The 14,045-nt window shown below is 49.9% G+C and overlaps 2 protein-coding genes across 2 annotated transcripts in view; both read right to left on the reverse strand.

Moving 5' to 3' along the window:
- Positions 1-8,345, reverse strand: part of ATP6V0D1 (ATPase H+ transporting V0 subunit d1) — a 42,858-nt gene extending 34,513 nt beyond the window's left edge. The window contains exon 1 of the mRNA XM_054453942.2: positions 7,997-8,345. Within this exon, the coding sequence (XP_054309917.1) occupies positions 7,997-8,126 (130 nt within the window). The 5' untranslated portion in view covers positions 8,127-8,345. The remainder of the gene's footprint in view (positions 1-7,996) is intronic.
- A 1,275-nt stretch (positions 8,346-9,620) lies between these two features.
- Positions 9,621-10,597, reverse strand: AGRP (agouti related neuropeptide). The gene is made up of 4 exons (XM_054453945.1): positions 10,567-10,597; positions 10,319-10,451; positions 10,075-10,160; positions 9,621-9,868 (listed from the first exon to the last, which is right to left on the reverse strand). Exons 2-4 carry the CDS (start codon positions 10,446-10,448, stop codon positions 9,686-9,688), a joined length of 399 nt encoding a protein of 132 aa, XP_054309920.1. The 5' UTR covers positions 10,449-10,451; positions 10,567-10,597; the 3' UTR covers positions 9,621-9,685.
- Between the last annotated feature and the right edge of the window lie 3,448 nt (positions 10,598-14,045).

Here is a 14,045-nt window from a genome sequence, read left to right on the forward strand (position 1 = left end):
TACAAAAAATTAGCCGGGCGTGGTGGCGGGTGCCTGTAGTCCCAGCTACTTGGGAGGCTGAGGCAGGAGAATGGCGTGAACCCAGGAGGCGGAGCTTGCAGTGAGCCGAGATCGCGCCACTGCACTCCAGCCTGGGCGACAGAGCGAGACTCTGTCTCAAAAAAAAAAAAAAAAAATTTCCAGGCAAGACCATACACAGAAAATCCTAAACAAGACATTTCCTACACATTAACCTTAACCTAAGTATCTCTCTCTTTTTAAAAATTTTTTTACCATTAACTCTCATCCTTCCTGAGCAATATGTCCTTCTAAGACACCCACAGCCTTCCAGGAACCAGCCCAATGCATCTATCCAGACCTCGCTGCTGCAAACCCTCGACACACACTCTACTTTCTCCTTCCACCTCCCAAGGCTGCTATCATGCACGAGGCAGTTTTGTGTTTCTGAGACTACTAATGCCATTCCTTCTCCCTGTGCTCTTCCCACCTCCTAGCCTGGCTAATTTGGGGCTGGGGGGGGCGGGGCGGCAACAGCTTTACTGAGATATAATTCATTTGCCATACAATTTGCCAACTTAAAGTGTACAATTCATGGTTTTTAGTATACTCACAGAACTGTGCAACCACCCCCACAATCAGTTTTAGGACTTTTTTTTTTTTTAGATGGAGTCTCACTCTTGTCACGCAGGCTGCAGTGCAATGGTGCAATCTCAGCTCATTGCAACCTCCACCTCCCGGGTTCAAGTGATTTTCCTGCCTCAGCCTCCCAAGTAGCTGAGATTACAGGTGCCCACCACTATGCCCAGCTAATTTTTTGTGGTTTTGTTTGTTTGAGACGGAGTCTCGCTCGGTCGCCCCGGCTGGAGTGCAGTGGTGCAATCTCGGCTCACTGCAAGCTCCACCTCCCAGGTTCATGCCATTCTCCTGCCTCAGCCTCCCGAGTAGCTGGGACTATAGGTGCCCACCACCGTGCCCGGCTAATTTTTTGTATTTTTAGTAGAGACGGGGTTTCACTGCATTACCCAGGATGGTCTCGATCTCCTGACCTCGTGATCTGCCCACCTCGGCCTCCCAAAGTGCTGGGATTACAGGCATGAGCCATCGCACCCAGCCAATTTTTTGTATTTTTAGTAGAGATGGGGGTCTCACCATGTTGGCCAGGCTGGTATCAAACTCCTGACCTTGTGATCCCCCCAACTCGGCCTTCTAAAGTGCTGGGACTACAAGCATGAGCCACCATGTCTGGCCACTTTTAGGACGTTTTTATCACCCCAAAAATAAAGCCCATACCCATTAACCATCACCCACCACATAACATATCCCCTCCCTAAAGTACCCTGCACCTACTGTGCACTCAATGCTGTTTTGATGGTCACTCAGTCTGCCTGTTAGACAGGCACACTTGCCCTAAGCAAGACCTGTGTGACATAGTTGTATTAGCCACTCAAGGCCCGCCATGGCACCTGTCTCCTAGGAGTGACGGCAGGGAATAACCACAGTGGAGCAGCTGGCCTCTCCAACTGTTCACTTGGTCCCAGGCCCTGTGCTTACACTTCACAAACATCTCAGAGACCCTAATATTATTCCCATTTTACAGCTGAGGATAAATGACTTGCCCAAGGTCACAAAACCAGTTAAGTGGCTGCACTGGGATCGGTTCATCAGTAAGGTCTTCTCTAACTGTCTAGACATTGTCTCTGCCCATCCACTGCTGTCACCTTCTAGCCTCACCTTCTTCTGTTCTCATTAAGGTCTCCTATGACCTCTGAATGGCAAAACCAAATGGAAGGCTGACTTTATCAATCTCTTGGCCACATTTGGCACTCACTACCTCATTTATTTTCAGGCTCTCCTTTGGAGCTACCCACATTTCAGGGAATGCCTTTGGCCTTTTTGGCAGGACCATCATCTTCCCCCAAGTCCTTTGATCAACTGAAGTGCTTCCTGGGGGAGGGTCCCATCTTCAGCCTCTACTCTTCTGATTCCATGGTTATCTCTTGGGGACCGTGGACACACCACTACTTCAATTTCCCAAGCTCAGAACTGTCACACCTGAGCACCAAAAATAGCCTTCGTATCTCCACTCAGATGGCTCACAGACCCCTCAATTTCATCTTCTCACTCCTCGAACCTGTTCCTTCTCCTACATGCCACCGTCATTTCATTTTGCCACCTACATAGTTGCCTAAGCCAGAGATGAGGACATTGACCTTGACTTATTCTTCCCCCAGCCTTCTTACCCAATCCTCAAGTCCTATCAAATCCTCTTCCTAAAATTCTCCTACAATACTCCCAGCCAATGCTTGAGGTCAGGCTGCCTTCACCCCCAGCCTGGATTACCATAAGAACCTGCAAACTGTTCTTTCTGCCTCCAGGGTGGCCTCCACCTTCAAACCGCAGGTATCCTGTAAAGTATAAGTCTAATAGTTTTACTATCCCATCCCCTGCACTCAGGACAGAGTCCTTTCTATGGTTTTTACAATCCTTCAAGAGCTAATCTCTCCTTAACTTTCCAGCCACACTCCTAACCACCCCACAGTCTGTGCTAAACGACTTGCCACACCATCAACATTTGCATCTGCAGTTTCATGTGACATTGCGACTGGCGATTGGCCAAGCCCAGCCTGGAGTCTCTCTTCTTCCTGCATAAAATTGTCTCTTGTGAAATAATGTTGAAAGGCACAAAGAGATGTAATGGACAGAAGACAAATGAATCAGGGTAGAGAGGGATAAAAGTGTTCTGGACAACAGCCAGCACATCACACATGGGCGCTTCACCCATGGCCTCCAACGATCTAACTCTCTGGCTGAGAAGAACAACCTTCAGGACCACTAGCTCACATGGAAGTTGAGAAGGTCACAGGACTCCTCTTGAGTGTTAATTATATTTCTTTACAACAGGAGGGAGATGTCCTGACTGGCCCAAGTACCAGGTAGAGCTCCCATTCCAAATTAGGAAACTGGCATTCTGGTACTCATCAGCTGAAGCAGTGCTACATAATCCAGCAAGCCATTTGCTTCTCTGTATTTTCCAAGTTTCTGAGTAAGAGAAGAGCTAAACTAGCCATGGAAAAAACCAAGACTGATGTCCAATACAGTATCAGTGAGAACCCCATATGACTCAGATTATGGTCTCTAAATACAATTTTTTAATAAAAAGAACCAAGTCTCCTAAGAGAAATGAAGACTCTAGGTCTGGGTCAAGAAATGTTCAAGGTAAGATTCGAACATATGGGCATCCCAGGCCAGACGGAGTGGCTCACACCTGTAATCCCAGCACTTTGGGAGGCCAAGATGGGTGGATCACCTGAGGTCAGGAGTTCAAGACCAACCTGGCTAAAATGGTATAACCCCATCTCTACTAAAAATTAGCCAGGCATGGTAGCGTAGGCCTGTAGTCACAGCTACTCAGGAGACTGAGGCAGGAAAATCACTTGAACCTGAGAGGCTGAGGCAGGAAAATCACTTGAACCTGGGAGGCAGAGGTTGCAGTGAGCTGAGAATGTGCCACTGCACTCCAGCCTGGGCAAGAAAACAAGATTCCATTCCAAAAAAAAAAAAACAGATATCTCAGTAAGGAAGCTTTCAATGGCTACAGGGTTATATAAAAAAGACTTGGCAGTCAACCGAAAAAGCTTCCACTGGCCAAGAGACAATTTAAGCATCAATAAGATTAATCAACTGAAACATAATAAATACATTAAAATCCATTAGTGTGTTATAATACTAAACAAATTTTGGTTGGTTTAGTCACAAAACCTCATTAGTCATTTTTGGAGGATGTCAGTGAAACAACTCATTATTTTGAAACCTGGTAACTATTGGAAAGAAATAAGCATTTATCTTAACCTCTCCTATACAGACTGTATCTCAGGATAACTAAGTAGTTGATTACTGGAAGTTTACAGGCATAGAAGTAGTCAAGCTGGCAACTACAGAAGGAAACAGAATTAGAATAGCACTATTTTGCAACCCCCAATGAAATGATGGCTCCAGTCAATAAATGTCAATTATTCCTTACATCATAAAAAGAGAAACTAGGTATTATGTGCCTCCCAATAGAGGTACAAACATTGGCTGGGTGTAGTGGCTCACGCCTGTAATCCTGACACTTTGGGAGGCTGAGGTGGGTGGATCACCTGAGGTCAGGAGTCCCAGACCAGCCTGGCCAACATGGTGAAACCCCATCTCTACTAAAAGTACAAAAAAAACTAGCCGGGTGGCAGGTGCCTGTAATCCCAGCTACTTGGGAGGCTGAGGCAGGAGAATTACTTGAACCTGGGAGGCAGAGGTTGCAGTGAGCCGAGATCGCGCCATTGCACTCCAGCCTGGGCAGCAGAGTGAGACTCTGTCTCAAATTAAAAAAAAAAAAAAAAAGAAGTACAAACATCACCTATTAAGTATTTACAAAAAAAAAAAAGGATTGAACCAAAATCTGAGCAAGCCTCTAGATCTACTACTAATTTAAAGTGGGAACAAGGGACAGAGGAACAAGTTCAACTATATGTCAGAGATGGGATCAGTAAAATTGAGATGGATGGAAAATCTATAAATCAAGTGATCTAACTTCAATCTATACATTAAAATACTTGAGAGAGTATCAACTGAAATGTATGGATCATATTTGGATCCCAATTGAAATAAATTTGGATCCCAATTGAAACAAATAAATCATATTTTAAAAATTTGAGACAATCAGGGGAATTTGAACACTAAATGGATATCTGATTACATTAACAAATTACGTTTTTAAGGAAGGAGGAATAATATTGTCTTTTTTTTAAATACTCATGACTTTTTTCAGAGATGCTGAAATATTTACAACTGAAATGGGATGCTGTCTGGGACTTACTTCTGAATAATTTGGGACTGGGGGGTATAAATGGAACTAGTATTGAAACAAGACAGGTAATTATTCTATCAATAAGAATTTATGATTGTTGTAGTTAGATGATTATTACTTAGGGGCTCATTATATTATTGCTTCTTATTTGTACATGTTTGACAGCATCCATAATAAACAGTTTTTTGTTTTTGTTTTTTGAGACGGAGTCTCGCTCTATCGCCCAGGCTGGAGCGCAGTGGCGCGATCTTGGCTCACTGCAAGCTCCGCCTCCCGGGTTCACTCCATTCCCTGCCTCAGCCTCCCGAGTAGCTGGGACTACAGGCACCTGCCACCACACAAGGCTGATTTTTTTCTATTTTTAGTAGAGACGGAGTTTCACCGTGTTAGCCAGGATGGTCTCGATCTCCTGACCTCGTGATCCACCCATCTCGGCCTCCCAAAGTGCTGGGATTACAGGCATGAGCCACTGCGCCCTGTCAATAAACAGTTTTAAAGAGAAAAGAGGAAAGTGAAATTCTGGAGGGTACAAGTACAAACAATACTGAAAACAAGGGCTAACATTTACCTAGTGCTTACTCTGTCCTTTGTGCTGGGCTAAGTGTTTTACATGTTGTAGCCTGTTGACATTTCACAACCTGTATGAGATAGGTGCTGTTAATATACCAGTTGAAAAACCCAAGGCCCGGAGGTGTTAAATAGGTTATCTAAAGTAGTCCAGTAATTGGCAGGATTGGAATTCAACCCCAGGTTTGCCTGACTCCAAAGTCCACCACACTTTGTGCACCAAGTGCTGGAGGGATGGCTTGCATGAGGGATATGAGGGATAGAAATGTGTGTGAATGGCCAAGCGTGGTGGCTCACGCCTGCAATCCCAGTACTTTGGGAGGCCAAGGTGGGTGGATCACTTGAGGTCAGGAGTTCGAGACCAGCCTGGCCAATATGGCAAAATCTTCTCTACTAAAAAATACAAAAATTAGCCGGGCATGGTGGCACATGCCTGTAATCCCAGCTACTCACGAGGCTGAGGCATGAGAATGGCTTGAACTGGTGAGGTGGAGGTTGCAGTGAGCGGAGATCGCGCCACTGCACTCCAGCCTGGGTGACAGCGCCAGACTCTTGTTTCAAAAAAAAAAAAAAGAAAAGAAAAGAAAAGAAAGAAATGTGTGTGAATGAGCAAAGGATCCCTGAATGATACACTAAAGATCTGGATGGTATTCTACAAGGTGGGGCAGGGGGCGGGAGGGTGGGTGCCTATGTTGAGCAGTGTTATAGGAAAAATGTGTAGAAAGAATGGCCTAACATGTTTATGGGGGATGACAGAGGGTCCCCTGGGAAGATGGGAAGAACCCTGTGCCCCCAGAAGCTGTTATAGGAGAGTGGACAGCAGCAGGAGTGAGGAAAGTCAAGAAGGGAAAAAAACAACCGAATGTCTATTGATGATCAATGATGTTCACCTTAGATTTAGGCAAATAAAGACCTTCGACAAGTCCCAGGCAGTCCACAAAACTCACATTAAGCTCCAACTGTGTGCCAGGCCCTGTCCCAGGCAGCCTCCCTCTATTTCTCCCCTTTTTCCCACAGTAAGGGTAATCGGTTGCTGGCAGATGCCTACAACCCAGCACCCTAAAGTGCTCTCCTTCCCCACCTCCACTCACATAAGTAAGGTAAACAACTTTTCTTGCAGATGTAAGTTAACATCATAACACCTACAATTATTGTACTGCCGATTTTTTTTTTTTTTTTGAGACGGGGTCTCGCTCTGTTGCGCAGGCTGGAGTGCAGTGGTGCAGTCTTGGCTCACTGCAACCTCTGCCTCCCAGGTTCAAGCAATTCTCCTGCCTCAGTCTCCCGAGTAGCTGGGATTACAGACGCCTGCCACCACGCCCAGCTAATTTTTTGTATCTTGAGTAGAGACATGGTTTCACCATTTTGGCCAGGCTGGTCCCGAACTCCTGCCCTCGTGATCCACCCGCCTTGGCCTCCCAAAGTGCTGGGATCACAGGCGTGAGCCACCGCGCTCAGCCTGTACGGCAGATTTACATTAAAATCATAACACCTACAATTATTGTATTTTAACGGTAAGTTTTCTATTTTAAAGGTATTTATTTTCACTCTACTGGTCTAGTTTGTAAGGCAAACAATAAATGATTTTTTTATTTGAGCTCACTTTTAACCTCAAGAAGTTTCTGATGAGAAAATGTTCTCTAGTGGATGAAACATCTGGCCATCCTCCCCCCACCCAGCTACCAATTACGAGGCTATCAGCACCTCTGCTCAAGAGTACCACTTGAGGATCAGGGATCTCCTCACATCCTGGCCACCCTTCCCTTCCCTACCACCTGGAGCCGGAGTGGTTGGCAAAGACTGGAATTAGGGACATCTCTAACTCGGTACATCTGTTGGAGCTGTGCCTCAGAAGTCAACGCCACTCTGGAGCTGTGTGCTGAGAAGAAAGGGGAACTCGGTTTCTCATTATTCTTGTGCTCAGAAACCCTGTCCCAACAGGCATCCCCCTCGCTGAGGGGGTGGGATTAATTGGCCAAATACTTGTATATGAACTTCCAGACCTGCAAGGGCCACCCTTGTTCTCCCAAACATCGCCTTCAGGAGATAATGCCCAGCCAGCAGTTCAGAGTTGGGAGAAAACCCTCGCTAAACTGGCTCAGCAATTCCCCAGGAAGGCTCACCCTGCAGGCCAACGCGAAGACACAATGATCCCAAAGATCTTAGTGTCTTGCTGGGGGGAGGGGGAAGAGGTACGGGACTTTTCCGCTTAGCTTCCCTAAGCGTTGCTACGGGACAGCTCTCGGGCTACGTCAGGATAAAGAGGCTTGTATGGCCACACCTCGCACCGACCAACTACCTCCGAAACACCCCCTCCTTCCAAACTGCAGGGTGAGCACAGCGAGAGAAAAGGTGGCCCAAGCAGAGGCGAACAACTGCGGTTCTTAAAGCCTTGTTTGCGTTTGGGCCCGCGGCGAGCCACAGCTAGAGGTAGATCCCGCTCCCACGCGTCCGCTATCGGCCCCAGGATTCCCAGAGAGACCTCTCAGGCCCTTCAAGACCCCCGCTTCCGGCTTCCCGGCCTACACCTCTGAACCCTCAGGCCCCCGCCAGCCTCTATCCCCGCCTTTCGCGGCCCTGGCTCACCCTCGAGCGTCTCGCACTGCACCAGGTTGAGGTAGTCGGCCTGGCTGAGCACCCCGGCCTTCAGGCCGCGCACCAGTCCCTCCAAGTAGCCATTGTCCACGTTAAAGTAAAGCTCCGGGAAGAACGACATGGCTGCTGCGGGAGCGGCGGGACCGGAGAACCTGGACCGGCCGGCACGAATCGCGACTCCCAGATCAGCTGACGCTGCGTCCTCAGCGGGCTGTCAAGTGCGTCAGGTGACGCGCTAGCGCCTCACGTGACCACAAGGGGGCGAGGCTCTGAGCGGCACCCGGCTTCCGGGTGGCTGCGCGGAAGCGCGGTGCAGGCGTGGGCTCGGGATGGCCCTGTGGCGACTGCGCGCTAAGAAGAGGACGTTTGAGGCCGGCCGCGTGGTGGCGGCCGTGGCCGCAGGGATTTGACTGGACCTTCTCTAGCTTTCCCGGGTTTGCTGCACTTGGCGCTGCAGGGGCGGGCGGGGTAAAGAAGGGAGCGAGCCCTTCTCAAGCTTGGAAAGTTTCCAGACTGCTGGGCCAGCCTCCTCCCCCAGAGGGAAACTGAGGTCCGATTGAGGCAGGAGGATAGGGTCTGGAGGCGGGGAACTTGAGGCCAATACGTGCTGAATTCTGAAGCTGAATCAAGGGAAAACACCAAGGTCTGGGGGCAGGGAACCGGCGGCCAACTAAGGCGAATTTCCTAAAGCTAAACCAAAAAGAAAAACCCCATCTCCCCATGTCCAAGTAACAAAGGATCAAAGGCCACTGTCCCCACAACCCTCCCCCTTCCACCACGTCTCAATTGAAAGGGAGAGTGCCTTGGATTGGCTGCGGGCCAAGCACGGGCCATCCCTTCATCTGCATAGGGCGCCAATTCACCTTAGCCCCATTTATGCCTAGTGTTCCATTATTGGAACGCTAAGCATATGGGAGTTATTTATATCCTACTGCTCAAGGTCGTGGCCAAGGTCTGATTGCAAAAATTCAAAAGATTGCAACCTCAGGCATAAATGGGTTAATTAGCCATGGACCAAACCCTTCATCCAGATAAGGGGTAACGGACAGGGACCGCAAAAGAAGTACTTAAAACCCAGAAAACTTTGTAACTGAGTCCCTTCAGCCTCTTGCTCAGGCCCACTCCCACCCTGCGTAGTGCTTTCTCGCTTTAACAAATCCCAGCTTTCTGCTTCCTTCCTGTGTGTCATTCGTTTGTTACTTTCTGGGTTTTGTTCAGTTCTTTGTTCAAAACGCTAAGGACCTGAACAACGCACACTCCCGGCCTTCCCTCTGGTAACAGGATGAGGGGCAGGCTTTGCGTGGAAGTAGCAGCAAGCAAGCCCTGGAGCCTAAGGCTTATTCTTTAGCCAGGAGTGATAGCCCCTGTGCCACGCTGCGTCCTGCTTTCCCCGCACTTGCTGTATAAGATTTTCGAAAGCTGGAGTGCGGCTCTTCTCTACTTTTCCCAGGGGCACCAGGACCCCTAAAAGCGCCCGTGTATGTGCCTCCTATGATAGGGTAGCCCAGGCCCTGGGATAAGAGTATGTGTGATTTCTTGGCTTGGCGACACTCCCACCGCCTCCATGAACCCTCCCTCCTTTGACAGCCACGTTTGAAATAATCACAGCCTTGGGGTTGGTCCCATCCTTTATTCGAGTTTCCTTGCCCCTACCCTAGCCCTGACCCTGACGTTGGCCAGCTAGGTGCGGCTGCAGGGGTTCATGGCAGTACCCAGCTTGCGGCAGTAGCAGAAGGCATTGAAGAAGCGGCAGTAGCACGTGGCGCACGGGTCACAGCAAGGCACCTGCTGTCCCAGGCAGGACTCATGCAGCCTTACGCAGCGACGTGAGGAGCGGGGCTCACGGTCCTGCGGGTCTAGTACCTGCAGGGGTGGGGAACCAGCACGGGCCTCTAAAGACAGATCCAGGGACCTTACCTGTCCCAACCTGTGCAGGATGGCAGTGGAGCATGGGGAGAGGTGGTCTGTAGTGTTGTCGCTGGTGAGGGAGTTTGGAGCTGGGGAGAGGAGCTAATACCCAGTGCCCCCCCCCAAGTGCCACCACCTTACCCTTTTCCCTGAGCAGTTACCTCTGCCAAAGCCTGAGCCTCCTGCAACAGATCCTCTTCTGCCTGTTCTGCAGTTGTCTTCTTCAGTGGGGCCTGCAGGCCCAGGCCTGGGGCAGAGGATGTGAGGGCAGGAACCCCCATGCACAAAGCACCCACCTCCCAGGGGAGGGTTTGGGAAGGGAGAAAGAGGGTTTATGCCAGGGGAGACAATTTGTGGCCAGAGGGTATTCAGTCCCCGCCCAGTCCCACCTTTGCTCACACTGACCTGGGAGCTCTGGGAACAGGGCCTGGTCAGGCCTTCTGATGCCCTCCAGGGGGGCCAAGCCCATCTGGGCTCCTTGCGTGGCAGGCAGTGCCAGCAGCAGGGCACAGCTCAGCACTGCTGCGGTCAGCATGGCCTGGCTCAGCAGGAAGATGCACCACTTAGTCCCTCTTCATCCTTGGAGTCCCCTCTAGTTGCCCAGATAGAGACCCCACAGAGAGGGGGAGTCCCTGCCCAACCTGAGGACTCACCTCTGCCTCCGGGATTCTTGCCTAGAGAGTTCCTGGCCACCCTGTGCCCTCGGCTTATATGGCAGGGCCTAATGAAGGGCCACACGTGACTGATCCCTGCAGCCAGGCCGTGAAGGACCCTTCCTGGATGGTGGGGGCACAGTTCAGGCCCTCACTCCCTGAACCTGAGCCTTTTGTTCTACAAGAGGAGTGCCTATCTCCAATTTGGGGTGAGGTTTCCAGGAGCCAATTAAAATTTGGGAGCAAGAGAGGGTGCCCAGGGTCCCCAAATTTCCACAGGACAGGGACCTAGGAGCTGAGCAGGGCTGGAACCATTAGCGATAACAAGGCAGGCGGCCCTGAAAGCTTAATTTAATTTGTGGCCCCAGAGATGCTTACTCAACCCCTATATGGCATGTTGTTTCCTGTGCTTCCAAGAATTCGGGTCAAGGACATTGGAGAGGGTGATGGGCCAATGGCCACTGTTGGGCAGGGGTAGGTGCAGAACCAGAACCTGGGTTTCTCTGGAGGGAATGGGGAAAGAAAAGCCCACCTAACCAATCCCAGGCCCTCCTGACTGCATTTCTGGTCCTCCCCTCCCTTTCTCCCTCCAGGTTTCTCCAAGACCCCCCACTCCTGCTCCTGTCCCCAAACCCCTTTCCGCCTGGGGTTCCTGGAAGCCAAGGAAACAGAACGAATTGTTCCCTGGGTGGGCGAGCCACTGCAGAGTACAAAGCTTTCAGGCCGCCCGCCTCATTAGCGCTAATGGCTGCTCCCTTCCGCCCTGTGTCGTCAGGACTGTCTGTGCCTGGTCTCGTCAGCACAAGGCTGGGGTAAGGACTGCCCTTTTGTGGAGATGGCAGGACATACAGGACCCCACTGCCCCTGCCTTCCCTCACCCCACTGCAGAGCTGTTTATCACACACGTGTCCATCTGGGAAAGGAATGCAGGCTGAATCAGCTTTGAGAGGATCACAAGGCCCCAGTGCACAAACTGGGTTGGCACAAGGCAGTGGAAAAAAATATGAAGGGGGCCAAGTATGGTGGCTCACACCTGTAATTCCAGCATTTTGAGAGGCCAAGGTGGGAAGATCACGAGGCCAGGGGTTAAAGACCAGCCTGGGTATCATGGTGAGACCCTGTTACTACAAAAAATAAAAAAATAGCTGGGCGTAGTGGTGCATGCCTGTAGTAGAGGCTGAGGTGGGAGGATGGCTTGAGCACAGGGATTCAAGGTTGCAGTGAGCTATGACTGCATCACCACACTCCAGGCTGAGCGACAGAGCAAGATCCTGTCTCAAAAAGAAAAGAAGATAAAGGGTGGCCAGGCACGGTGGCTCATGCCTGTAATCCCCGCATTTTGGGAGGCCAAGGTGGGCGGATCACTGGATGTCAGGAGGTCAAGACCAGCCTGGCCAATATGGTGAAACCCTATCTCTACTAAAAATACAAAAATTATTCAGGCATGGTAGCACATACCTGTAATCCCAGCTACCCGGGAGGCTGAGGCATGAAAATCACTTGTAACACGGGAGGCAGAGACTGCAGTGAGCAGAGATCGCACCACTGCACTCCAGCCTGGGTAACTGAGCGAGACTCTGTCTCAAAAACAAAACAAAAAAAAAAAAGTTTCACGGCCGGGTGCAGTGGCTCACGCCTGTAATCCCAACATTTTGGGAGGCCAAGATGGGCAGATCATGAGGTCAGGAGTTCAAGACCAGCCTGGCCAACATGGTGAAGCCCCATCTCTATTAAAAATACAAAAATTAGCTGGGCATGGTGGCACACACCTATGACCCTAGCTACTTGGGAGGCTGAGGCAGGAGATTTACTTGAACTGGGACCTGGGAGGCGCAGGTTGTGGTTAGCTGAGATCGTACCACTGCACTCCAGCCTGGTGACACTCCAGCCTGGTGACAGAGTGAGACTCCGTCTCAAAAAAAAAAAAAGTTTCACTATGTGGGTAATTTTACTAGTAAGGAACCAGCCTGATATTCCCAGGACAATGCTTGTTGGCAAAAGGAGCTCCAGAAGTATGTGGCATGTTCTGGGAGGAGGATTTGGGAAACCCTGGGGGAGGCAGAGCCTCCTGAGTGAGGGTGTGGGCCCGGAACACAGGGACTCTGTGCAGGGAGGAGAAGGGAGAGTGTGCATGCTCGTGCCAGAGACCACATGAGGACAGAGAAGGGTGCTCAAACCCTCTCCCTTCTCTTCTTTTTCCTCCTGCAGTGTACTCCCCTTCAAGGGCCCTGTTCCCACCTTGTCCAGGGGAGAGGGTGGGGAGTGCAGGGAAAAACTGCAAGTACCCGTGGCTCTGTCAATCAGGGTTGATTTTGAAACCCCTACCCAGCCCACTGCCCCTGCCCCAGAGAGCACAGCCATGTGTTTCCTGTGAATCATCTGTAGGATTTCCTAAGGCAGAGGTTGCCTAGAGAGGCACGGTCTCCTCAGTCATTCAGGGAGAGGAGAAGGATGGATGGGGGTTCTCTCAGCCTGGTGTATTGAGCCCTGAGCTAGAGGGGATCTGTGATGGTTAATTTTATGTGTCAACTTGACTGGGCCAGGAATGCCCAGATATCTGGTTAAATATTATTTCTAGGTGTGCCTGTGAGGGTGTTTCCAGAATCATCCAATCCTTTGAGGGTTGGAATAAAACAAAAAGATAGAGAAAGTTGGTGCCGTGGCTCATGCCTGTAATCCCACCACTTTGGGAAGCCGAGGTGGGAGACTCTCTTGAGCCCAGGAGTTTGAGACCAGCCTGGGTAACATAGGGAGACCACATCTCTACAAAAAAATTTAAAAATAGCCAGGCACGGTGGTGCACATCAGTGGTCCCAGCGACTCCAGAGGCTGAGGTGGGGAGGATTGCTTGATCCCAAGAGGTTAAAGCTGTAGTGAGCCATAATCAGTACTGCATTCCAGATTATGCACATCAAGACCTTGTCTTAAAAAAATAAAAAAAAAAGAAAGAAAACTGGAAACAATCCAAATATCCATCAACAGCAAAATGGATAATAACATTATACTGATATAATTGGGCCAGGCGCAGTGGCTCACACCTGTAATCCTGGCACTTTGGAAGGCCGAGACGGGTGGATCACTTGAGCTCAGGAGTTCCAGACCAGCCTGAGCAACATGACAAAACCCTGTCTCTTCAAAAATTACAAAAATTAGCTAGACATGGTGGCACAAGCCCGTAGTCCCAGCTTCTCGAGAGGCTGAGGTGGGAGGATCGCTTGAATCCAGGAGGCAGAGGTTGCAGTGAACCAAGATTGCACCACTGCACTCCAGCATGGGTGACAGAGTGAGACCCTATCTGAAACAAACAAACAAAGTATGTTTATATAATTGACAACTACACAGCAATGAAAAGAGAATGAACTGCTGCTACACACTGCAACATGAATGAATTGCACAGACATAAGTTTGAATGAAAGAAGCATGCTGCAGAAGAGAGTGAGGATGAAATGATTCCAGCCCTATGACTTTCAGACCCAAGC

This window comes from Pongo pygmaeus, chromosome 18 (assembly GCF_028885625.2).
Source record: "Pongo pygmaeus isolate AG05252 chromosome 18, NHGRI_mPonPyg2-v2.0_pri, whole genome shotgun sequence".
Classification (NCBI taxonomy): Eukaryota; Metazoa; Chordata; class Mammalia; order Primates; family Hominidae; genus Pongo; species Pongo pygmaeus.